This window comes from Uranotaenia lowii, unplaced genomic scaffold, assembly GCF_029784155.1.
Source record: "Uranotaenia lowii strain MFRU-FL unplaced genomic scaffold, ASM2978415v1 HiC_scaffold_95, whole genome shotgun sequence".
Lineage (NCBI taxonomy): Eukaryota > Metazoa > Arthropoda > Insecta > Diptera > Culicidae > Uranotaenia > Uranotaenia lowii.
In genome coordinates, this window is record NW_026598922.1 from 52,056 (window position 1) to 79,818 (window position 27,763).

Below are 27,763 nucleotides of genomic sequence, written 5' to 3' on the forward strand. Positions count from 1 at the left end.
CATTTTTTTTCGTAAAAGCAACCTTAAAATCTGCGCTTCCTGTGCCAATCCGTCTTTCCATCGGAGGCCGATCCAGAAACTAACAAATAGTAGCAGCAACCTGAAAATTTCCGCTTTCCTAGCCGATCTGGTTTTTTCACCGGGTCCGAATCAGAAACAAATTTTTAGTGGCAGCCAAAAATCTGCGCTTCCTGTGCCAATGGGTCTTTCTACCGGGGACCAAATCAGAAACATTTTTTTCCGTAGCAGCAGCCTTAAAATCTGCGCTTCCTGTGCCAATCCGTTTTCTTTCGGAGGCCAAATCAGAAACTAACAAACAGCAGCATTAAAAAAATCTGGCTTTTTAACCGGGGCCGAATCCGAAACAAATATTTCGTAGCAGCAGCCTTTAAATCTGCGCTTTCTGTTTCAATCTGTCTTTCTATTGGAGGCCGAATAAGATACAATTTTTTTTCGTAGTAGCAGCCTTAAAAATATGCGCTCTCTATGCCAATCCGTCTTTCCATCGGAGGCTAAATCAGAAACTAACAAACAGCAGCAGTAGCCTTCAAAATATGCGCTTCCTGTGCCAATTCGTTTTTCTATCGTAGGAAACTAACAAACAGTAGCAGCAGCCTTAAAAATCTGCGCTTCTCGTGCTAATCCGTCTTATCTATCGGGGGCGAATCAGAAACAAGTTTTTTCGTAGCTGCAGCCTTAAAAATCTGCTCTCCCTGTGCCAATTCGTCTTTTCATCGGAGACCAAATCAGAAACTTACAAACAGCAGCAGCAGCCTTTAAAATGTGTGCTTCCCGAGCTAATCTGGTTTTTTCACCTGGGCCGAATCAGAAACAAATATTGCGTAGCAGCAGCCTTAAAAATCTGCGATTCCAGGGCCAATCAGTTTTTCCACCCGAGGCCGAATCAGGAACAAGTTTTTCGTAGCTGAAGCATTAAAAATCTGCGCTGCCTGTGCAAATCCGTCTTTCTACCGGAGGCCAAATCAGAAACAAATATTTCGTAGCAGCAGCTTTAAAATCAGCGCTTTCTGTGTCAATCAAACTTTCTACCGGAGGCCTAATATTTTTAGTAGCAGCAGCTTTAACAATCTGCGCCTCCTGTGCGTCTTTCTATCGGAGGTCAAATCAGAAACTAACTAACTGCAGCAGCAGCAGCCTTTAAAATCTGCGCTTTCCAAGCTAATTTGGTTTATTCACCGGGACCGAATCAGATACAAATATTTTGTATCGGCACCCTTGAAAATATGCTCCCTGTGCCAATCCGTCTTTGTATTCGAGGTTAAATCAGAAACATTTTTTTTGTAGCTGCTGCCTTAAAAATCTGCGCTCCCTGTGCCAATCCGTCTTTCCATCGGAAACCAAATCAGAAACAATTATATTTGTAGCAGCACCCTTAAAATCTGCGCTCCCTGTGCCAATCCGTCTTTCTACCGGAAGCCGAATTAAAAACTAACAAACAGCAGCAGTAGCAGCCTTTAAAATTTGCGCTTCCCGAGCTAATCTGTTTTTTTTTACCGGGGCCGAATCAGAAACACATTTTTTTAGCAGCAGCCTTAAAATCTGCGCTTCCTGTGCCAATCCGTCTTTCTACCAGGGAACCGAATCAGAAACATTTTTTTCGTAGCAGCAAACTTAAAATCTGCGCTCCTTGTGCCAATCCGTTTTTCTATCGGAGGCCAAACCAGAAACTAACAAATAGTAGCAGCAGCCATAAAATCTGCGCTTCCCGAGCTAATCTAGTTTTTTCACCGGGGCCGAATCAGAAACAATTTTTTTCGTAGCTGCAGCCTCAAAAGTCTGCGCTGCTTGTGCCAATCCGTCTTTCTAGCGGAGGCAAAATCGAAAACTAACAAACAGCAACAGCAGCAGCCTTTAAAATGTGCGCTTCCCAAGCTAATCTGGGTTTTTCACCGGAGCCGAATCAGAAACAAATATTTCGTAGCAGTAGTCTTAAAATCTGCGCTTCCATTGCTAATCCGTCTTTTTACCGGGGACCGAAAGAAACAACTTATTCGTAGCTGCAGCCTCGAAAATCTGCGCTCCCTGTGCCAATCCGTCTTTCTACCGGAGGCTGAATCAGAAACTTTTTTTTCGTAGCTGTCGCCTCAAAAATCTGCACTCCCTGTGCCAATCCGTCTTTCTAGCGGAGGCCAAGTCAGAAACTGACAAACAGTAGCAGCAGCATTAAAATCTGCGCTTCCCAAGCTAATCCGGTTTTTCGCCTTAAAAAGTATCGTAGTAGCAGCCTTAAAAATCATCGCTTCTTATGCCAATCCGTCTTTCTACTGAAGGCTGAATGAAAAACAGTTTTTTTCCGTAGCATTAGCCTTGAAAATCCGTGCTCTCCGTGTTTACTCTACCAACTATGCCATTGTCGTAACTTACATTTACATAATCTGACCATGTTACATAATCTGATCGATCATCACATCCAGATTTTTTTCTGGATCTTCCAGATTTTTTTGGTGCCAGACATTTTTCAGGCTTGCAGACTTCCAATCTTTTGACATTTCTTCCAGACAATTCCAGACTTTTTTGCTTAGTACGTGAATTGTTCTACAAAACATTTGAAATCTTCAATGTTCTTGACAAAATGACTGAAAATGAGCGGTGTGTTTGATAGGGATTCATAAAGGGAAATGCTGTTAAAACAGTGAATCGCAGTGAGTCTCACAAACGGACCGATAACTTCAAAAAAACTTGTCAATTAAAAACCCGATATTTGTTCGGTTTTCTTCGTATTGTCCGGACCGCTGCCTTCAAACAGTTTAGAATGACAGAAATCGATCAGTTCGAATCGGTTCGATTTTGGTTGGAATTCGGTCATTCTTGAAAGCAAAACGATGAAAATTAATTTGCAATCGCAGCAATCTGGTTTTTCATAATGTGCTGTTATTTGTGAACCAAAAGCCAAAAGAAGACGAAGCTGGGGCTTTCATATTGAAACTGTACTGGTAAGTTTGAAGATGTTTTTTTCGATTCAAAGGTACTAATAATTTATTATTAAAATTCTAGAGAGTGTCATAATCGCATCAAACATTTTCACAGCACCACTCCCATAATATCCGGCGTATGATCGATAATAAAATGTCACCCAGTAGAAGTTCCAGAAAGTGCAGAACCTCCTGCATCATGGTCTTCGCATCTAGACCGGAGTCTACTGAATTTGCCGGAAAAGCCTTATTTTTGTCGTGTCCAGTAGAATCTTGTGATAAATTTATCAAAAAGAGTCAATAAAAGAATGTAAATTGACTAAACTTAGTTTCCAAACAAATATAATTCCCGAAAACTGCAATGGAAATGCAGAAAAACAACAAAAACAGACAGAGCGTTCGAATTCACGCCATTTTTTTGTCCGATTTTGGTCGGAAAACTGGCTGGTTTTGGTTGGAAAACTGTCAGAACTGGATCAGAAAACGAACTGATTGTTTTGACAGCTCTCTAGCAAAAACTTATCGTCGTCAGGAAAGTTGTGTCACCAGGGCACTGAATTGGTCCGAATTTGGTTCGTTTCCTGGTCAGTTTTCTAACCGATTCACGGGTTGAACGAACCAAATCCCGACCGAGCTTTGTCCGATTTTTCGATAAGGGCATATGTCAAGGTCAAAACTCCCAAAGTTCGCTATTCGCTATTCAGATTTTCCAGACATTTTTTTTAATCTTCCAGACTGTTTTGAAAAACAGTTGACATCTCTGCGGTGGGCTCCAAAACGCCCAAACGAAGAGCAGCGAACTCTGGCAGCTCGACAGGCACCTGAGACTGAAAACGAGTCGACTGACAAGCAGGCTTGGCAAAAGTCATCGTCATGAGGCGTGAAGCTGTGACTGTGAAGCCTCTTGGTCCGTCAAACTCAATTGACTGTTCCTTAACGACCAGTCACTTCGTTTGCCAGTCATTCATTCCCCAGTCTTGAAGCTAAAATAATAATCTAGTCAAGCAATCGCATTCAAACGACCGATGACGAAAAAGAAACGCATTTATTATTATTGTTGCTCCTGCCAGCAAGCTCGTTTTCAGTTTTTTATTGCTATTGTTGCTCTCTGCCAGCAAGTCGTTTAATTAGTTGTACCTGCCGTCAGCAGCCGATCGAAGTGTGAAGAGATTTGCAAGTCACTCTCAGGAGAAATTTTGACCATGTGTAGGAGCTTCGCCAGTCGATGATGGAGAAATGTTGATTGTTGTCGTGCTTTATCCGTCATGCGAGTAGTGAGGCTCCGTCAATTGAGAACAGTGCCAGTCGTTTGATGAAACAAAACTAGTCGCGTCAAGCGTGACGGGCGAAATTTACCATCACTGCTGACAAGTCCTATCTGTTATGCTTTTCATAGGCAAGGAAAAACAAACACATCAAAGCAGGCTTGGTGACGATGTCATAATCTTTTAGAAATGATGTCCGTTAATGAAGCTATTTTCGTGACGTGAAACCAGTTCGCAAACTTCAACTTGCCCCTTCTATAGTGTTGCCGTAAGACTTAATTAAAAAATGAGAAATCAAAAATATGAAATCAAAAATCAATTTAGTAGATTCGAATTCTTACGTTAGTTCCTAAAATTTTCCTATATATTTTTCAATTTTACAGTATTTTTATTTTTTATTCTTATTATTTTTTGTGTTTACAAATGTTCTTTTCCAGTTGATTGCTTTTCATCACGTAAAGGCACAACTTCTTTTCCGCTTTTTGGAAGGCCCAAGATTATTTTAATCACAAAACAGAAAACGTAATTTGTTAAGGCTAATGCCAAATCAATCATCCGATGTGAGGGAGAGAATAGAAATTGGATTTTGAGTCCTGATTGTTAATCTTCCTGCTTATTGGTTATAATTTGCGTAATTTGCTTCACTTTTGCCATTTTAGAAACTTATCCAGCAGTGTGGGTGGCGGTACTTTTCTGTCTATTAAACTCGCGTCTATGTATAGATTGGCTAGATTGACGTCATCAATCGTCAATCGCTGATTAAGCTCTATATATTTTTCCAACTGCTCCCGGTTGCTATTATAGAGATTACCATCACAATAATCGGCAGGCTAAAACTATCTTTCGATGTTTTTAGTCTCGGTAGTTCGTTAAATGATAATAATAATTCACCGCGGATCGTTGATTGGAAAACCAAACGGTTCCCTCTCGTATCAGCTTTCGCCTCATTTGTTTTCCCATTGATGCATTCCCGGCTTCCCCCATTACAGCAGGTGCCTCCTCGCCGCTTCCATGAATTATTGCAGTTGGGTGCATTGATTCAGATACCTGATAGGAGGAACTTGCACTTGTTAAGCGCACTTTAAGCTTCAATGGTTTCACTGATGTTTACGCTGCTGTGCTGGCCCATCGACTCGCAGGGCGAACACGACGACAAAAACAACAACGACGACGACGACGACGATTGCCGAGAACAGCCCGGTTGCCACGTGTTCCGGAGAACTTGCGGCGCATTTGGTCTGTGCAAATGTGTAAGGTTTCCTGCTTCCTGCCACTCTTACTTCAGCCTCGCCTCGCTTCGCGAAGGGTTCTCTCTTTCGCTCTCACTAGGTTGTTTGTTGTTTGTTCGTTCGGACAACAACGTTACAACAGAGTAGCGTTCGCGGCTTCCCTCTTCCGATAATTGTCCAGGGAGGGGGGGTACTGTTGCCCCACTCCAACCAACAAGCTGCCGCAGCTCATCATGATCAGGTTACTGCATCTCCCGAGTCTCCTATCGAACAGAGCCTGGAGTAGGGGTAAACAATTTCGAACAAATGCCTACTGTGTGTGGGCTTCAACGACGCAAGTGGTTCCTGGGCTGCTCTTCCTACCCTAGCGCATTGCATTGCATCTTGCTCCAGCAGTTCGGGCGAATTGTTGTTTGCAGCGCAGCTTATGCAATGTCGCCTGTTGCCGCGATACAGTAGCTAGCACACATTGTTGTAAGTGGAGGTGTCTGTATTTCGATTACGTTTACGACGACTTCCAGGAGGCGGATGATGCGTCGTAGAAGAAAATCTTTCAAGCAGCAGCAGCTTTTGTAGCCACATTTGTGGCGCTTTTCATTTCCGAGAAATATTCCGCTGAGGTTTCCTCCGATTCTTCTTCTTCGTTTTAGTTTATTTTGGCCAGAGAATGGAACTCTATAACACCACTTTTCATATCCTCCGATTGATTCTAGTTATGTGTTTGGTGTCGCGCCGCAGTGTTAGTTCCTATTATGCAAATTGGCTGCTGCTGCTGATGATACCGCGGCTTCTGGATGGGAGGATGATGTAAGGAGCACGATTCCACAAACCATTTATTCCCTGGCATTTTGCTTTTGCTAGGGATGATGATGATGATGATGGCACTCGTTTGAGTCGTAACAGGATGAGAGCTAAGCTTTCGTGGCTTCGTTGCTTCGTCGTGTGTTAATCTCAATAATATCAGCTTTAACTGCACAATATTTACATAACTACCAGGTTGTTTGCACCGTGTTTTCTTGGCTTGGCCGAGAGTCATACGCCGCTAAATCTAAATTATTCATTTTCACTTAACACATAGTATAACGAGTTTATATTTTGAAATATATTTCTATTCAATTGTATCAGTTTGTTAACATTTCTAAAGAAACAATTTGACATTTCAAAATTTGTTCAATTTTTTTAAACTGTAAAATTAAATTTATGTATGCGTTATGAATGATTATGCGTCAATTTGACGTTTCTTGTTCTTCCAAACTTATTCGTAGACTGTTCAAATTTTCAAAACTTTCAAAGTTTTCAAACTTTTTAATTAAGCACCACTGTCTCTCCCGCAACGAATTCGATATTTGATTCTTAATTTAGTGTTCCTTTTTTTGTGGTCACAATACAGTTTTGATGACCTAAGCACTTGTTAGTTAGTGTGTCAAATTCTTGCGATATTATGCGGATACGTGGTTGGATTTCAAAACCGATTTTTGCCAACTCTTATCAAACGGACTCATCCGTAAGGCTAGTGCAAAATACACGAGGAGCTTTTTCCGTTCCGATATCCATGCACCCATCAAGATTCCGGAGCTAGCCAGTAGTCAGGTAATACGATTACTTCTGCTTACGTTGGCATTCACCGATTGGTAAGTTACGATTTTTGCCACATGCTACACATGGGCCAGCTAACTTCATAGAATGTATGCCTCTTCTTAGTTATTGTTACGGTTCGAGAGACTTTGAGAAACTAAAAAAAAAAGACTTATTCCTGTTACATGTGTAGAATCCACCTCGAATTTGAGTTAAAAAAATCAGCGTGTAATAAACATTGGAGAATCCATCTCGATTAACGTCAACGAAAACGTCAAATGAAATTGACGTACGAAAAAGAAAAATAAAAATCGGTCTCTTTGGATTTCCGCTCTACACCAGACAAGACGCCTTTTCCATCGCTGTCCGAAACCTTTAGTGGCGACGAGGAAAATTCCTCTAAGTTTTTAATTTAAAGTGATTTCTTTTGTTCTAAGTGCGGAATTGAAGGCGCTGCCGGCAATATTTTGCTGTGGTGTGTTTTGCCTTATATTTTTCCCGTTTTTGTTTCCCGTGCAAGACATTTTGGAAACACGTGTTTTTTTTTTTCACGGAGGAACAAACAAAAAGCCGAGCCACGGTCTGTTTGTGGCTTCCGGTAAAGATAATAACCGTTGTGTGCCTTTTTCTTCCGGGCGGAACGAAAAAAAAAGACATCTGCTGGAATCAAGATTGTTGCTGTTGTTGCTGCGAGTTGGACCATCGTCGGGTTACCGCTGTTGCTGTGCTGTGGAGGTTGCTGTTGTGCCTTTGGACTTGGTTTTTTTTTTGCCGGATAAGTTTGCTTGGGTTAGCCTCGGTCGGATTTTGGCTGGGCTTCATCAAACAAAGGTACGTTTTTTAATTTTTCTTTTGTTTCGAAGAGTGCATTCCATTAAATTTTGCGTAAAAACAATTGGATTGTTTTTCAAGTACTTTTGCATTGTTGTATTGATTTTTTTTGCCAAAATGCCACTCATCGGCAACATTGACCCTTTCATTCCCAATTCCATTTCGTTCGCGCAATATGTTGAACAAATGGAATGGGTTTTTCGTTGTAATAAAATTGCGGAAGTTGATCGCAAAACTTACTTTTTGGCAATGTGTGGGCAAGAAACTTATAGCGAATTAAAATTGCTTCATCCAGGTCAGGATTTATCAAATCAAACCTACGAAGATATCATAACCTCATTAAAAAGACGTTTCGATAAAGTTGAAACTGATATGTTCCAAAGATACAAATTTTACAATATGGCTCAAGAGGAAAGTCAGAAGGCGGAGGACTTCATCCTGAATGTGAAGCTGCAAGCTGAAAGTTGTGCTTTTGGGGATTTTAAAGACACCGCGATTCGGGATAAATTGGTTATGGGAGTTTTTGACAAAGATGTTCAACAAAAACTGTTAGAACTTGAAGATTTAACTCTAGCGAGAGTGGAAAAAATTATTGTCAATACTGAAAGTGCAGGAATTAGAGCTCGTGAGATAAATGACCGGCGATTAACAGTTGTAGCTAACGTCGATACCAAAGAAAGAAACGTTTTTAAATCTGAGCACCGATCGAGAAATCGCGATGTTAGAATGCCTGAAAATAGATATCGTAATTTCCGCAACAGTCGCAGTCGAAGCAGAAGTCGTTCGGTTTCCGGTGGTCGACGGTCGTTTTATTGTACTTATTGCAACAAAACTGGACATACTAAGAAGTATTGTTTTGAATTAAGAAATAAAAAAAGAAATTTACGCGTCAATTTTGTATCGAGCCCAGTTGCCCAAACGTCGAGCAGCACGGATTATTTCAAAAAGCTACGAGAGGAAGTAAAAACCAGTGAATCGGAGTCGGATGAGGAAACCTGTATGCAGATTTCTACCATAAATCATATTAGTAAACCTTGCATGGTGGAGGTACTGATTGAAGGTCGTTTTTTCCGCATGGAGATCGATAGCGGTTCGGCTGTGTCGGTAATGGATGAGAACGATTTCAAGAGTAATTTGAATCATTTGTACCTTTCGCCATACAAAAACCATCTAGTCGTTGTTGATGGTACCAAACTTGAAGTTTTAGGTATGGTAAAGGTGGAAGTCTTCATGAAAGGTCTTGGAAAAAAATACTTAGAGCTGGTGGTGTTGAGAAATAATTCAAACTTACGCAGAATTACTCCTCTTTTTGGCCGCAAATGGCTGGATGCTTTCTTCTCAGGTTGGAGAACCACTTTTTCTTTGTCTTCAGTCAACCAGATATCTACCAATAGGCTTGATGAGAGGGTGGAAGATATCAAGTGTAAGTTTCAACATATATTTAACAAAACCTTTTCTGATCCTATAGTTGGTTACAAAGCAGAGTTGTTTCTGAAGGAAGATAGACCAATATTCAAAAAAGCATATGGGGTTCCGTTGCGTTTGAGACAAAAGGTAATTGATCACCTGGATTTTCTTGAAAAAGAGGGAGTTATCACACCAGTTGAAGTCAGTGAGTGGGCTTCTCCTGTTATTGCGGTGATGAAAAAAGATAATGACATCCGTTTGGTCATTGATTGTAAAGTATCTATTAATAAATTAATTATACCTAATACATACCCACTCCCAGTAGCGCAAGATTTGTTCGCTTCTTTGGCTGGAGCTAAGGTGTTTTGCTCGTTGGATCTCGCAGGAGCATATACGCAACTTTTACTGACAAAGAAATCTAGGAAATTCATGACAATTAATACAATTAAAGGACTTTTTTGTTACAATCGTTTGCCTCAGGGGGCATCATCTTCTGCCTCTATTTTCCAGAAAATAATGGACCAAATTTTGAAAAATTTATCGATGGTATTTTGCTATTTGGATGACGTTTTAATAGCAGGAGTAGATTTCGAAGACTGTAAAAAGAAGCTTTATATTGTTTTAGAGAGATTAACTAAAGCAAATGTTAAGGTAAACTTAAAAAAATGCAAGTTTTTTGTTTCGTCTTTACCTTTTCTTGGCCATATTTTGACTCAGGATGGTCTAAAACCGTGTCCTCAGAAAATTGAAACTATAAGAGAAGCCAAGTCTCCAAGAAACATAACGGAACTGAAGTCGTTTTTGGGTTTGCTGAATTTCTATGGTAAATTTATTCCACATTTATCCACTAAATTGAGTTGTTTGTATAATTTATTAAAGAAAAATGTCCACTTTCAATGGAATGATGATTGTGAAAGAGCTTTTGTTAACAGCAAAAACTATCTATTAAACTCAAATCTTTTAGAATTTTTCGATCCAGACAAACCAATTGTTGTAGTTTCGGACGCATGCAATTATGGTATTGGTGGAGTGATTGCACATGCAATAAACGGTGTTGAAAAACCTATTGCATTCACTTCATTTACACTAAATAAAGCACAGCAATCATATCCCATATTGCACTTAGAGGCTTTGGCTGTTGTTACGACAATAAAAAAATTTCATAAGTTTCTTTATGGAAAAAAATTTACAGTTTACACTGATCATAAACCCCTAATTGGAATTTTCGGACGAGAAGGTAAAAACGCAATGTTCGTAACTAGACTACAGCGTTATGTTATGGAATTGAGCATTTACGATTTTGACATTGTTTACAGGCCGTCAACCAGAATGGGGAACGCCGATTTTTGTTCTCGTTTTCCACTCCAACAAGAAGTTCCTAAATCACTACAACGTGAATTTATAAAAAGCCTGAATTTTTCGTCCAGTTTTCCTATAAATTATAAAATTATTTCCAAAGAAACAGAAAATGATACCTTTCTAAAGAAATTGAAACGTTACATATCAAATGGATGGCCCACAAAAATAGAGCGAGACTTTAGAGATATTTATGCTCATTACCAGGATTTAGAAGAGGTCAACGGTTGTATTTTGTTTCAAGAAAGAGTTATCATTCCTTCGTCATTACAAAGAAAAGTTTTGGAAATATTACATCAAAATCATATTGGAATTGTCAAAATTAAACAACTAGCCCGCCGGAGTGTTTATTGGTTTGGATTGAATCAGGATATTGAAAATTTTGTGAAATCATGTCTAATTTGCAATCAAATGGTTATTGTCCATCGCCCAAAAACAAGCAACAGTTGGATTCCGGTTAATCGTCCATTTAGTAGAATTCATGTGGATTTTTTCCATTTTCAGAATGGAGAAAGTATTCCTTGTAATTATAGACAGTTATTCGAAATGGCTAGAGCTAGAATACATGCGTTTTGGAACAGATTGTAAAAAAGTTTTACACAAATTTATGGCAGTTTTTGCCAGGTTTGGGTTACCTGATGTAGTTGTCACGGATGGAGGTCCACCGTTTAATTCACAGTATTTTGTAGAATTTCTGGAAAAACAGGGCATACAAGTCCTTAAAAGTCCCCCTTATAATCCACAAAGTAACGGTCAGGCGGAAAGATTGGTTCGTTTAGTGAAAGAGGTTTTCAAAAAGTTTATGCTGGACCAAAATATTCAAAAATTGGACATTGAAGAGAAAGTTCAGTATTTTCTCTTCAATTATAGAAACACTTGTCTCAAATCAGGTCACTTTCCTTCAGAAAACATTCTTAACTATAAACCAAAAACACTAATTGACTTATTGAATCCTAAAAACGATTCTAAAACTCTTTTGACGCAACCACTAAAAGGTGAAGACCATAACATACGTACTAATGCATTATTAAATGACCCATTTATTAACGTTAAGGCTGGGGATCCTGTTTATTATAAAAACCCTAAAACCACTGACATAAAACGTTGGATAATGGCAAAATTTATTAAAAAAGTTTCATCCAACGTTTTCCAGGTTTCTCTGAACGGCAGATTGGTCCTGGCACACAGGCAACAACTTCGTATCGCAGAAAAGGATCGAAGGCGAACAAGGGCGGTAATCGTCTCTGATCTTTGCCCAGAAGTTCGGTCTTCCAAGCGCAGGCGTGAGGATGATTCTTTGGAACGAGACGATAGTTTACCAGAGCAAAGCAGCGAAAGTGTTTTTGTCTCGCAAGAGACTTTCGAAAATCAGGATGTTCTCGATTCATCTGGTGACTTTTATGGATTCCCCGCGGATTCTTTCATATTTGGCTGTCGAAGTAGGCCAGATAACAACGCTGAGTCCGAGGAAACAGTCGAGGGAATTTCTATTTCATCATCCCAGAAGAAGATGGTTGCAGAAAATGTTACTAGTGGTTTAAGAAGATCAAAAAGATGTAAACGAGAAAAGAAATCAAATCAATATCTTTATTATTAGTTAAAATCGATACATATAATTGAAGTTCTAAATTTAATGGATTCTAATCAGATATAAAATAATCTGTTCGTAATTTGTAATTTAACATTTATATTATAAACGTTCTAAAGGAGGAAGAACTGTAGAATCCACCTCGAATTTGAGTTAAAAAAATCAGCGTGTAATAAACATTGGAGAATCCATCTCGATTAACGTCAACGAAAACGTCAAATGAAATTGACGTACGAAAAAGAAAAATAAAAATCGGTCTCTTTGGATTTCCGCTCTACACCAGACAAGACGCCTTTTCCATCGCTGTCCGAAACCTTTAACATGAAGAACGAGAAGCAACAGAAAAAAAATCACCACACGCATCCAGCCAGAGTTGGAAAAGCACTTTTGGCATTTATGCTTTCATTTGTTTGTTTTTCGAAAGCTAACATGTGAGTGGGTGGCGACTTTTCCTTCCCTTCCTTCATCTAGCTGCCAGGACCAATCCATAGGTAACAATCCCACATTTATATGTTACGCCACCACGCCTAGGAGTCCGTCCACGCGCGGATCTTCCACTTTAGGAATGGCCTTCTGCCAGGCAAAGGTACCTTTTTCTTGGCGGGCGGCTTCAACCGCGTGGTGGCTTCAACAGGTTCCTTCACTATGCTTCTGGAGGCCATGTGGTTTGCACTAATTCGATTAGGCTTTGAGGTAGCTATTATCGACACCTTCTGCCGGGGACCTTTGTCAGCGGATTACCGGATGGTATGGGAAAAAAAACAATCCACTGGAGGTCGTTTGAGGGAAGACGCAACAGGCGCAACTAACAACTATGACGCAAGGGCCACTTTTGCCACCCTCTCCCTGTTTGGAGGCGATAAGTCTTTGAGAATGTTCCAGTCTGTTCCGAGGCAAATGTGAAGAAGCAGGTATTTTTAGCAGCAAGTTCAAAGTTTGCCGACTCTCCTGGATGGTTTCTGATGAAGGTATTATTTTTTTACTTGTCTGTACGGCTACGGTAACGCAACAGTGCTGATTATCCGATACATTATTACGGAATGGTAATTTTTATTTCCCAGGATCATAGAAATACATTAATTTTGAAGGAAAATTACTGTGAGTTGATTGTCGATTTATTTTGAGAAAGCTACTCACTCCTATTGGGTTCTGTTCGGAACAATTTATGTTCCTCGATAAATTTTATCACTTTTAAGATCGCTTTCTGGTATAACATGACGTACCTGGAAGAGAGAAAAGAAAAAAAAAACATGAAATTAGATTTTTTTACAATTTTTCTATGACAATAATAGGAATATGTTGGTACCTTTTGTTCGAAAAATTATCGTTTTGATAGACTCAGAAATTCTTGGTCCGTGTTTTTTTAGATCTAGAAGAATTTTTGCAATCTTGTCCAACAGGGGGTTGGGGAAAACGACGCAAAATCAACAAATATCTATGTACGTTAACGTGAGGATTTTTATAGTTATATGAGGGTTCGCGCCAGGTGTCTTTAGATAATGCTCAAAATTGAAATGCAATTTTTCAGAGTTCTAAAATTTTTATTTTTGAGTAAGATTTATTTACAATTTTTCATGTTAAAAGTCATTACTAATTTTTTTTTATTTTATTTTCAAAAAAAATCTAACCAAAACTAACTCAAAAAATAAAAATTTTAGAAAATCTGAAAAAATATACACTGAGGTTTTTTTACGCGGTATTTCCTCCCACGTAAAAAAAAACGCGTTAATTCGAAAATCCGCGTAAAAAAAACCCGCGTTTATTCGAAAATCCGCGTGAAAAAACCGCGTTAATTCAAAAATTCGCGTATAAAAACCTCGTTAATTCGAAAATCCCCGTAAAAAACCTCGTTAATTCGAAAATCCCCGTAAAAAAAACCCCAAAATTCTAAAATTCACGTTAAAAATCCATTTTAATTAAAAAATTCGCGCAAAAAAGCATTTAAAAATTTGCGTACAATGATAGTTTATTTTTAAGATAAAAAACAAAATCATGTCTCATGTCTTAGGTCTCATGTCTCAGGTCTCATGTCTCAGGTCTCATGTCTCAAGTCTCAGGTCTCAAGTCTCAGGTCTCAGGTCTCATGTCTCATGTCTCGTGTCTCAGATCTCGAGTCTCATATTTCAGGTCTCAAATCTCAGGTCTCATGTCTCAGGTCTCAGGTCTCAGGTCTCAAGTCTCAGGTCTCAGGTCTCAGATCTCATGTATCACGTTCTTAGTCTCAGAGCTAAGATTTTTCTAACTACAAAAAGATTCTAAGTGTTTTCCTTTGAAAAAGTCTTAGAATATTTTCTCTCAAAAACCGCGTTAATTCGAAAATCCGCGTAAAAAAACCGCGTTAATTCGAAAATCCGCGTAAAAAAAGCCGCGTAAAAAAAACCGTGTAAAAAAAACCGCGTAAAAAAAACCTCAGTGTATGTGATTTTAAGTCGTAAAAATTAACCGAATTTTATATTTTGGGAAAGATCTAAAGACCCCCGGCGCAAATTGTCAAATAATTATGAAGTAATTTTGTGGATCAATTTTAACAATATCAATTTCTTCTTGTTTCAGGGGGAGAGGTCTTCGAAATTCCAAAAAAACCCAAAGAGAGGAATAAATAAAGTTTGATGTATTTTATGGAAATTTGAAAACTTTATCAAATATCCGAAAGGTTACTAGACCGAAAAAAAAATTGTGGAAAATGGGAGTTATATCACCTTTTGAATTATTGATTTATTGTCCTCCCCACTCGCGATGCTCCAACTCCGAGTGACAAAAGAAGGATTTGAAATTTGTTCCGACCTAATTTTAACAATAATAATATATGTAGCTACACGGCAATCCAAATATATTTCAACATTTAGGAACAAAAGGTTGAACTGTGTAAAAACAACAACAGGAAAAGGATCGAAAATTAGATTCGGTGCAAGGTTGTCAAAGTTACGGAAAAAAGTTTAATATCAAAGAGTTTTGAGCAAAATTTCGTAACAGATCACAGATTTTTGAAAAATTCCCCAAAATTCACATATTTTCCCAATTTTGCATCGATTTTCAGAAAAAATCTGTAAGAAATTTTAAAGTTATTATTTACTTTATATTTAATAAACAAATTTATAAAAAAATTTCGACAAAGGTAATGTGAATTAATTTTTCTTAAATAAACCTTGAATAAAGTTGCATTTTTTGATTTCATGTTTTTCAATATTTGTTTCATGTTTGTTCACACGTTTTTCCAAAAAAAAAAAACATATTAAAAGCATCACAGAAAACCGTCAATGAACTTTGGGTTTAAATCACAGAATACGAATTTGTTTCATCCAAAACACAGAACTTTTTTCGGCAACCTTGGTGGTTATGCAAATTTTGAAAAAAAAATTAAAAAAAATCCTCAACGATAAACGTTTTTGTTGAACAAAAAAAGGTTTTTGTAAACCTAAACTTCTGTGATCTTTTCAGCAAAAAAAGGGATTTAGAGCTTTGGGTATATATAAGTAGAATAATGATAGTTCGTTGAAGATTTCAGTACATTTGAAAAAAAAAAAGATGAAAAACTGGAGGAATATATCCTGAAAATAATTTAAAAAAAATTGTAAAATACAACAGGAAACACCTCATTCATTTAAAGCCGTGTGATGACGTGTAGAAAAAAGCACATATTTTTACATTATTATCGTTTAACTGCACTAACTTTGGACAAAATGTTTAAAAAAAATCCCAGGAAAACAGGAATTAACGATTTTAAATCGAGTTTGTAGATATTTTAAAGAGGTTAATACAAGTCGGTGTGAAATATGTTTTTTATACTTAAGTTCGTCGGATGATTTAGAAAAATGTCATTAAAAATTCTTAAGCAATCTTTAATTTTTTTAGCGGAACTCTATTCATCTTCATACTTTAGCCTAATTTTTATCCTAAGAAGGTCAATTAAATCTAAAAAGTAACAGTTTTAGATAAACAAAATAAATCAACAGTTTAGTTTCGACAGTGTAGAACATTTTTTGCAAAAAAAAATGGAACAATCTTGGTTTGTTCAGTCTTGATTGGGCTAGGTTTTATCATTCTGTTGCTACTTTAAGGTTACCAGATTGCCCGGATATTTAATACAAAATTTGGGAACAGTTCGTCCCGGTCCAGTGACACGGATTTCATTGAAAAAAGTCCGAATTCTGCCCGGATTTATTCACTTTCTTTAGCAAATCAACCAATTTTCAATGTATGCCTCCAAATAGAAATTTTTTGAGCAAATAATAATCATTAAAGGTGTTTTGGAAGCCTGAAATAAAATCAAAAATCTGTCAATGAGTTTGAATGATTTTTTTTTCTTGATTTTTATAGAGTATTTTCTGGGTTTTGAAAAAAAATTCCCGGACATTTTCCGGATTTTTTGTCGACAATTTTGAAATCAAATGCTCGGATTTAACCAGGTTTTTAGATAAAATTTCCCGGATTTGTACGTGCCGGATGCGTGCTGAAAACAATCTGACAACCTTACGCTACATGATAGTTTTTTCTCAATGATTTTTACGTACATTAGGGTAGCAAGGGATGTATGGTAAAAAATCATGATCGAATTTTGAAAACAGACCATATGCATTTAGTAGATTCTCCCAAAAAACTGACTTGTGCAAAATTGCAGCTCAATCGGATTTGATTTAGGGATTCATCAAAGCGCTCCAAGTTTCAGTTTTTTGACCCTAAAAATCACCAAAGGAATGACCAAATGAAATAAAAAAAAACAAATTTTAATTTTGCGCTCCAAGTTTCGTTTTCTTTACTTTAAAAATCACCAAAGAAAAGACCAAAACAAATCGAAAAAAAAAACAAATTTTAATTTTGATATCAAATGACTTAAAAATGCATAAAACGTCGAAATCTGGTGTTATCTCGAAAAAATGTCAAAACTCGACTTAATAATTTCAAAACTCGTGTAAGGGGGAATGAAATGAAATCCGGAAAATTGAAATTTTAACTTTTACATCAAATGACTTAGAAATGTATGAACCGTCAAGATGTGAAAACAAAATCTTTGCCTGAAAATCGAGAAAAAAACGTGTGGAACAAAGTTTACAAAAAATCACACCAATACACACAAATACACTGAAATCGTCTGAACTCGATTCGGTTCCTTTATAGGTACCTATCGAACTGATTCGATAGGTACCTACAAAGGTATATCTAAGATTCCATAATCCCATAATTAATTATCTCCCAAATCGACCGATAACTATACCTTTCTGAAAGATAGGCAAAAACGATCCAGAATGTCGTTTTTTGAGGCAAAGAGACTTCAGGAATCAGTTTTGTGGAAGTGAAGTAGTTATGATGCAACAAAAGCTTGGTTTACGTGGAAAATCGTGTAGAAGTTATTTCTAAATTATTTTGGGTGTAACGGTCTTAAGTTTTTTGTTTAATGCAGTACAGACCTTGTTCGACTTCGGCAACACGCCCAAACATTTTGTGTAGAATAAATCGAATGTTACCAAAAATGAACCGGTTTTGTTCTAATTTTTTTTTTTTACTTATTACTAAAAAAAAATTTACATAATTTCAGACAGTTTTTGATCATTTTTAGTAATTTTTTTTTATTTTTCTCATCATGTTTTGGATGCATTTAGCACGTTTTTTGTTTTGTTTGTAACGTTTGTTTATTCTGGTCATATTTGTTATGTTTGTCATTATCCATAATTTTTTAAGTTAATTTTCGTCGTTTCTAGTCTCTAGTTTGTTTTTGTTTTTTTTTAATTTTATAGATAGGCACAATTTTCCCGTATGTTTGGATAACGTGCCGCTATTAAGCCTACCCCCATTCTGATACCTGACCTAATACAGACCCCGTTCGATTTTGGCAACACGCTCGTACATTTTGTGTTGCCAAAATCGAATGTTGCCAAAATCGAACGGTTTTTTTTTCTCCACTTTTTTATCAGTTATTTTTACAAAATAACTTATATTATTATCAAAAACGTTATTTTTAGTCAATTTCCGACCATTTCTTGTAATTTTTGATTTTTTTCAACATGTTTTTGTTGCATTTTGCACTTATCTTGTTTTGTTTATAATGTTTGTTTTCATTTGTCATATTTGCTGTTTTTTTCGTTCTTCCTAATTTTTTAGTTGTTTTTAGTCATTTTCAGTCTTTTGTTTGAATTTGTTTTTTAACTTTTTGAATTTTTCATCTTTTTGTCATTTTTTAGTACTTAATAACTTTTTTTTTAACTTTTGTTTTTATTGTTGCATTTAATCACCATTTCAGAACACAAAAACTGATAAGTGGTATTTGTCTGATTTAAATTGGTCCTGTTATAACGAAAACTAAATTGTAATGTTGTTTCTAAAAACCGTTTGATTTTGGCACATGTGCCAAAATCGGATGTTGCCAAAATCGAATGTTGCCAAAATCGAATGTTGCCAAAAACGAACGGGGTCTGTAATTGAAAAAAAAAATTTTTTTTTCTGTTGTTGTATTTTTTTTTATTTATGCCTCCAAAACGAATGTTTTTAAGCAAGTTTTATTAAATTAATCGTGAAAGGTATTTTTGGAGCCTAAAATACGATTTTAAAACTGTCAATGAGTTTTGATAAAAACTATTATTTTCAACATTTTTTTCTTGATTTTTTTTTGAGCAATTTTTAGATTTTGACAAAATTTGCCCGGATTTTAGGTCGACAATTTGCAAATCAAATGCCCGGATTTTGCCAGGTTTTAATTTAAAATTGTGCAGATTTGTCCGGTCCGGATATATGCTTACAATATTCTGGCTACCTGAAGATTAACCAGATAAGTTCTTTGAAAATTGAGTTAATTTGTTTTTTTTTTAAATTCAATACATATAATGAAACATTTCAAACTATTACAATGACAAACTAATTTAAAAACTGTTTTTTGCATAAATTTCTCAGTCAGAGGTAGATAAAGTTACACCCACAAATCAGACTCTGCTCCAATAATGAACTTTCTTGGAGGTGGAACTATCGGTATAAGATTCTATGCCGGATCGGCATTAACAAACTCGAGTAGTGCTTTTCCAATCAAATCATCTTTTGTACAGTACACTGCTTATTGTTGTGACACCAATTAAGTTCTCTTCAATATTCGAGTCAGGAACAATGAAAAAAAAATAAAAAAGAAGTCAACCATGGTTTCGGCCAGAAACTGTATGAGAAAATTTTTATGGACGATCAGAAAAAAGGTAAGAAAAGTGAAAAATTCCAAAAAAAAAATCTTTAAAGTTCTACGTTTCGGAAGTTTTTCCGATTTTCCCAATATTCTGCACTCTGTTCGACCCAACTCACCCTTCATGTAGTGTCGGATCCATTTTTTCTTGGGCGCCGCCGTTCGCCGAGGGCACTCGTCAGCGCTCTCGGCCATCGGCACATCCTCATCCAGAACCGATTGCGATCGACCGGAATCAGGAGACGCGCTACCACCGACTACTACTACTGCTGGTGGTTCAACTACCCTTTTCTTCAAGCTAAAATCCTTGGGCTTATCCTCATCGTCGTCTTCATCCTCATCCAGGGAACTATCCGGCAGTGGCCGCTTGATCTGAACTACTTGGGATTCAGTTCTGGGGACTACTTGCGGTAATCTGGGAATGTTTAGGGGTTCCTCATCCGTAACAACATTGATCGGAGGACTTTCCGACGGAGGTCGACTATCGCCGGGCCGAAGTCCTCCTCCAGGGGTTTCCAGGTGGGTTCGCATCGCTTTGCTACACTTGGACATGCAGATGTTGTAGTACTGATTGTTGAGCAACGACTGCTGGGCATGTTGCCGGGTTAGCTCCGTGGGGCTGGGCGATTGATACTGATTATTGTGGTTGATATTTTCCGGTAAAGGCGGAGGTTGTTGCGGTGGCCTTGGGTAACCCGTGTAGTAGTTGTTGAGCTGTTGACCGTAGGCCGCAGCCACGGAAGCTGAAGAAGCGGTGGAGGCCGTCTGTGGGCAGTAGGCGGCAGGTCGGTTGTTGAAGATCTTGACCGGGATCTTGGGATGCGTAAAGTAGTACGGATTGTAGGCCGTCGGTGGCAGTGGATACGGAGAGCTGGATGGTGAAGTATTGGACGGCATCAGCGGAGTTTTCGGGATCGGTGGAGTCAAACTGTGTGGTTTGAATGCTGAAGGCATGGTTCGATATTTTACAAGGGTTTGTGGGTTCGGGGCCATAGGTATTGGTGATCCGGGCCCATGAACTTCACTGTAGCTTTTGCCGAAAACGGACAGCGAAGGATGTCCGAGATAGGGTGGATAGTCACTGTTAAGGTTTACGTTGCTCATACTAAAGCAAATGCCGACGTCGGTGACCATCGTATTGCCGTAGATCGAGGCACGTCCTGGCGTCGAAGTCAAATGTCCGTTCAGCGGTGAACTGGATGGTACCGGTAGAACCGACGTCGGATAGTTCAACACGTTTTGGACCACTTTCCCGTTGGGATAAGGCGCTACAGCCTGTTGTTTCAGCTGCAGTTGCTGCTTGTTCAAGATAGAATACGGAAAACATTTCTCCTTATCAACACCGATTTCACAGAAGGCCCCGCTACGCCTTTTATCGCTGTACATCGCCTTTGATGCGAAAACCCACCAAATCTGTCCGGGGTACTACTAATCTTTCCCGTCGCACTTATACCAACCCAAGAAAAAAACCACCGGAAAGATACTAAACGACGGCACGAACGTCTCCTCCTATTGGGTGCATTCGATTCGATTCGACAACGCTTGACGACACTTTTCAAACGAGATCCCTGATATCACAGACCGGTTGCTTTCTTCTCGAAATATCACTGATTGATTACGCGTTTACCTCTGATATGAACAGAATCGAAAAACAAAACACTCGGCATAGAAATCCAAACTATTTGAAACTTTAGAACATTTTGTAACAATCCAAACGCCGAAGATAGACTAGAGTTTCACACTAACTAACGAAAATAAAAACAGGTTTGCAAAACCGATACTGATCCCCAAAGCCATAGGTAATAGCACTTAATTCCTTGAGGAACATTCAGCATTAGGTATTGCAACAACATCAACCGGTTCACAGGAAGATACACAGGAGTACAGGGCAAAAAAAACACTGGTAACAAAATCGGAACAAAGTTCGAAAGCGACCGAACGCGACGGATGACCACAGTCAACTGACGAACGGTGCCAACCGGTAGCTTCCCAGCAAATTTGCCTGAACCTTCCGTCCATCCACCAGCAGCCCCCAATCAGAATCGGAGAGCGGCTCCCCGGCCAAGAGCAAGTACAATCAGCTGGTTGTTGGTTGACAGTGGAGAGCGCATGACGCGATACACCGGTCTAGGGAGGGAAGCCAATCGCCGGAAAGGGGACGGAGGGATACAAATTAATATTAAATTGGTAGAGCGCGTTAGCGTCTCTGTATGTGGCATTGATTGTCTCCCTTTCAGCTAACGATAGAGCTGTTGGCTCTCGGAGCGCATCTGAGAGATGATAGATCGAATCGAATCGGTAGCATTTTTGCAATTCCTATCAGCACTGATAGGGTTCTGTAAAATCCAGAGACCAGATTGACATGAATAAATTGTTGATTAAGGCTTGAACTTCGTTTGTTCCTTCAATTTTTTTAAAATTTCATGACTGGTTAAAAATCTATATTTCATCCTAGAATGAAACTCCAGCTTTTTAGTTTCCGTTCTACAGTTAAGGAAATAACGAGATCTCCACTGTAAAAACTATACAACAGAAAGTAGGATTTCAAAATAAAAAAAAATGAAGTCCAATTATAACAATTTTTAAAATCACGCAAATTGAAAAAAAAGGAGGATTTCCATACACAGTGTACTTCAAATTTGACTTGATGTTGGCCGAACAGATTCTAGTCCGATTAAGAGGCTGAGTCATTTGTCCGAAAGTGAGGCCGAAAGCCATTCGGCCGATGGACGTTAGGCCAAATGGGTATTAGGCCGAATGGCCATTGGAACGAATGGTCATAAGGCCAAATTGTCATGAGGCCGAATTGTCATTTGGCCGAATTTGCTGTGTGGTGGCGGCTTATAGAATACTACCACTGGGATACTGGTCCACGTCGTAAAAGGCGACTTATCCAGTAATTCCCATATGCATTAGTCATTCTTCAAATGCGACTATCACATTGGGAGGGGGGAACCAATTTCTTCAGGGAGGATTCACCAATTGTGCTTATTGCTATTAATGCGCATGCACGAGTTGTATTCTCCTAAATTTTGTAAACACCCGCTTCAAGGTGGTTCTGTGCCTGCGGGCCCCAAAGTGGGGGTAGGAGGGTGTATAATAATCCTATCTTAAGCAGAACGTTGTTAAGGTCTGCACTATAGCCAGGCACTGGTGCAAAGGGCCGTATTTTTCCTAGCAACTCGTGGGATTCAGATTATACACACGATTTTAAAATTTTCATCCTGTATGGGATACCCCGCTTCATGCGTCGATATGAAGGTGCAGAGGTTCTTGTGTGTGATGGAAATATGTGTGGAATTCTTTGATAGAAATGCTTTCTATTAAGGTTGCACAGCTAAATCTGCAGCACAAGAGAACCGCTACACTTAACTTATGTCGTTTAATCCTTAATGGAACTGCATCAATCGCCTTGGTCCAAGAACCCTATTTCCGAAATGGAACTTTTTACTTAGGGAATTTGCTCAAACCAAACTTTACTGTGTTCAGTGTAATTGGAATGACTAATGCCCGAATAATGCCTCGTGCATGTATATTGATAAACAATTCTTTAAATGCAACACTTATACCCAATCTAACAACAAGAGACATTTGCGTCGTTCAGGTTTCGCTGCCTGATAGGAAATACGTGTACTGTTCAGCATACTCACCATATGAACAATCATCCCCTACGGATGATTTAAAAAATGTCATTTCATTCTGTGAATCACAAAATATACCTGTTGTAATTGGCTGTGATGCCAATGCCCATCATTTTGTATGGGGTAGCTCAGATATCAATCTGAGAGGCTTAAATTTAATGGAATATTTAAGCAGCACTGATTTAGAAATTCTAAATGTAGGAAATAAACCAACTTTTGTTAGGTGTGACAGAGAAGAGGTGATTGACATCACACTTTGTTCTAGAACAATTTCTCAGGAAATTTCAAATTGGCATGTGCCTAACGAAGAATCGATTTCTGACCACAGGTTTATCTATTTTGAACACTCAGGTGAGTTTTTAGAAACAATTACATTCAGAAACCCAAGAACAACTAATTGGGACCTATATTTGGAGCATCTTGCTACTAAATTTCATGGATATACACCTGAAATTACTACTCCTTCTGAGTTGGATGAAGTGGTTGCAAAAACCACCGAAATTATTTTAAATTCTTATGAAGAAGCGTGTCCCTTACGAACGTTGAAATTCAACAAAAACAGTACATCATGGTGGAACTCAAATCTTAGTAAATAACGAAAAAACTGCAGACGCTCTTGGAACCGAAGGCGCACGGAAGGTTTTGATGCTTTCAAGTTTGCTCGCAGAGTTTACCGGAAAGCAACAAGAGCTGCCGAACGCTCAAGTTGGCAGAGCTACTGCACAAACATTTCAGGCTTGCACGAAGCAAGTAGGTTAAATAAAGTCTTAGCCAAATCAAAAGATTATCAGGTTTCATACCTTAAAACCCCTAGTGGTGATTATACATCAAACGACGAAGAAACATTAAGTTGTCTATTCAATACTCACTTTCCAGGATGTGTTGATCAAGATTCATCGATAGAGCCTGAGTTCTTTTCTGGAAGTCTAGATTCCTTGCATTTTGCTCGGAAAATAGTTACTACAGAATCGATCAAATGGGCAATCGATGGTTTTGCTCAATACAAATCTCCTGGAAGTGACGGTTTATTTCCAGTTTTGCTTCAAAAAGGTTTCGATCATTTCAAACACATATTAAGAAAAATAATGATAAGCAGTTTTGCTCATGGATATATTCCTAAACTTTGGCGGCAGATAGCCGTGATCATCATACGACGAAGCCAAAAGCTTTCGTCCTATTAGTCTAAGTTCATTTCTATTAAAAGCACTTGAACGTTTAATTGATCATCATATCAGGCAAGAATGCCTTGTCCAACATCCGCTTAATGCGACACAACATGCATACCAAACAGGAAAATCAACATTAACTCTTCTGCACAACGTAGTACACAATATTGAAAATAGTTTTTCACAGAAAGAATCATGTCTAGGAGCATTTCTAGACATAGAAGGAGCATTTGATAATGTCTCGTTTACATCAATAATGGATGCGGCACTACTTCATGGAGTGCCTAGTGTTATAACTAACTGGATTAGCGCAATACTAAGTAACAGGAATCTTCATTCGTCTTTAAGACAGGCTTCAATAACAAAAGTTAGCACACGTGGTTGCCCACAGGGAGGTGTACTATCACCTCTTTTGTGGAACCTAGTTGCAGACGGCTTGTTGAGAAAACTCAATGACCGTGGAATACCAACCTATGGATTCGCAGATGATTATCTTCTGCTGGTAAGAGGTTTGTGCATAAGCACATTATTTGATATAATGCAACAAGTTCTGCGCTCTGTTGAACGATGGTGTTCTCATGTAGAACTGTCAGTTAATCCTCTAAAAACTAATATTGTATTATTTACTAAAAAACGTATCACCCGCGGGGTGCGCCCTCTGCTGTTTTATGGTTCCGAAATCACCGTGTCTGATCAAGTTAAATATTTGGGTGTCATTCTTGACTCCAAATTAAACTGGTCTGATCACATCGAATTCAGAATCAAAAAAGCATGCATGGCGTTCGGACAATGCCGACGTGCAATCGGGAAAAACTGGGGACTCAAACCCAAACATATTCACTGGATTTACTCCACAATAGTAAGACCAATTCTGGCCTATGGGTGTCTAGTGTGGTGGCAGAAAGGAGAAGTTGCAACAGTTCGGACTAAACTAAATCACCTTCAAAGAATGTGTCTTTTGGGGATGTCCGGATCGTTCACTACAACTCCTACTGCAGCACTAGAGGCTCTGTTTTCTATCAAACCTCTACACTTGTTCCTAAAACAGGAAGCCTTCTCATGTGCTTTTCGTCTACAGGCAGTTGGTCTCTGGCTGTCAGGAAATATCGAAAGATCATCGAGTCATACAAATGTGTGGCCTGAATTAGTTAGATTAAACAAGTTTAATCTAGCGCCAAACGATTTAACACTCTCGAGTAGTTTTCCCTACATGGGGTTCAAAGTCAAATTTCCTTCTCCTCAAGAATGGTTATCAGGTTTCGTAGAGGACCAAATGTCCTCTCATATTGTATTCTATACTGACGGTTCATTATCAAACGGCCGTGCAGGTGCAGGAATTTACTGTCACGAGTTGAACATAGAATATGCTCAACCTCTAGGAAAATATTGTACAGTCTTTCAGGCTGAGCTATATGCTATTATGTATGGAGTGCAAATTGCACTTCAAAAGAAGATTATGTTCAGAACAATTTATTTCTGTTCAGATAGCCAAGCAGCTATCAAATCACTCAGTGCTTCCAGTTCTAGATCAAAACTGGTAATCGCATGCCGGAAAGCAATCGAAGAACTTGCTGAAGGCAATGGATTAAACCTTCTATGGGTACCCGGACATAAGGGAATTTTTGGAAACGAATGCGCCGACAAACTCGCTAGAGCTGGGTCGGAAAAGGAATTTTACGGACCAGAGCCGGCTGTCCCAATATCACCATGTTGGTTCAGAAACCAAATTCAAACTTGGTCCTCTAACCAGCATGAACGATACTGGGAAGAGTTGGACACATGTCGTCAAACTAAATTATTTTTAGAAAAACCATCTCCAATCATATCGAGTTACTTATTAACTTTAAATAAATCTCATTGCAGCATCTTGATCAGAGCACTCTCCGGTCATTGTAAACTCAACTATCACATGCACAACATTCAGCGTGCTGAATCTCCAGTATGTGGTAGTTGTGAATCAGATGTGGAAGATCCCTTCCATCTTATATGCAACTGTCCCTCATTTGCCAGACTACGTTTTCGTACTCTGGGATCTTACGCTTTAAGCGAATCTGAGTTTAAGAAATTAAACTTAAAAAACATTCTATCATTCCTTACCGAATGTAGAAAAGAGCTTTAATGCTAATAATCCCTAGTGGAAAGGCTTTATGCCATCTTAAATAGATTGAATTTATTTCTTCCTTTTATAGGTTTTTTAGGTTTCTCAGGTAAATGATGAAATCTTGGATAAAAAAAAGGCTAGGCACAATTTTCTCGTATGTTTGGATAACGTGCCGCTATTAAGCCTACCCCCATTCTGATACCTGACCTGATAGGCCAAATGGGTATTAGGCCGAATGGTCATTGGAACGAATGGTCATAAGGCCAAATTGTCATGAGGCCGAATTGTCATTTGGCCGAATTGTCATTTGGCCGAATTGTCATAAGGCCAAATGGTCATTAGGCCGAATGGTCGTAAGGGCGAATGGTTGCTAGGCCGGAAGGTAAAAAGGCCGAATGCTTGTTGCGCCGAATGGTCATAAGGCTGAATGATAGTCATAAATGGTTGCTAGGTCAATAAGAAATATTTTACATTTGTCTGCATACTAGGCCGAATGATCGTTGGGCCGAATGGACGCTAGGCCGAATGTTCATAAGGCCGAATGGTCATAAGACTGAATGGTCACAAAGCCGAATGGTCAAATCCGGCCTTGCATCCATTCGGCCTAACAACCTTCAAGCATCCATTCGGCATTACGACCATTCGGCCTAGCATCCATTCGCCCTAACGACCATTTGGCCCGACGACCATTCGGCCTAGCATCCTTTCGGCCTTACGACCTTTCGGCTTTACGACAATTTGGCCTAATGACCATTCGACCTAATTACCACTGGGCCAAATGACCATTCGGCCTAATGGCAATTCGGCCGAATAACCCTTCAGCCGGAGACAGTTCGGCTGAAAAGATACAAAGCCCTGAATGGATTCTAGGTAAAAGTAATCTTAGATGTAGATTCACTCGGCTTAACAGCCATCTTTCCGTTTGACCTTTCATCCATTCGAAATAACGTCCATCTGACCTAATATCGTTTAGGCCCCATTCATTCGGCCTAACTTCCATTCGGCCTAATGCATTCATGCAATCTAGTGGCAAAGATTGTCCAATCAGACCAGCATCTATTCGACCTAACACTTTATCGGCCTTGCACTCATTCGGCGATTTCTCGATATACTAATAACTTTTCTTCGGAAAACATCCTCCGATACGTCAAAGTCGAAGAGCTCGGAAAAGCGGTTGAACGTTTTCGTAACACTATTCGCTCCGTAGTTGTTCAATCGAATGGAAACGTACAGTTGAAGGTCTTTGTTTCTCAGTTCATGGGGTCTCACACTAAGAAGGAGCGTAGGACAATCGATTCGCGATGTCAGTAGATCGGCGATCGGGTTGCATTTCTTCGGGCTTGAAGAGTATCCATGTCTATGAGATGACATCGATGTTGGTAGCTAGGTGAAACGGGTTTTGCCAGTTTAGGTGTCAGATGGGATAATGCAAAAAGCGCCGCTGGATAGCCTTGAGCCGCTCGGTTCCATTCTGGTCGTAGAGACACCAGACAGCTGTTGCGTATTTGAGGATGG

General features: G+C 38.8%; 1 protein-coding gene across 4 annotated transcripts in view; it reads right to left on the bottom strand.

Moving 5' to 3' along the window:
• Window positions 1–27,763, bottom strand: part of LOC129760991 (serine-rich adhesin for platelets-like) — an 80,128-nt gene that overhangs the window by 35,648 nt on the left and 16,717 nt on the right. For 2 of the 4 annotated variants that reach the window (XM_055758690.1, XM_055758689.1), the window contains exon 1: window positions 19,460–21,291. The exons of the other annotated variants lie outside the window; for them this stretch is intronic. In XM_055758690.1, coding sequence (XP_055614665.1) covers window positions 19,460–20,726 — 1,267 coding nt within the window. In that variant the 5' untranslated portion in view covers window positions 20,727–21,291. Of the gene's footprint in view, window positions 1–19,459; window positions 21,292–27,763 lie in introns of those variants that run through there. 4 annotated transcript variants of the gene reach the window in all.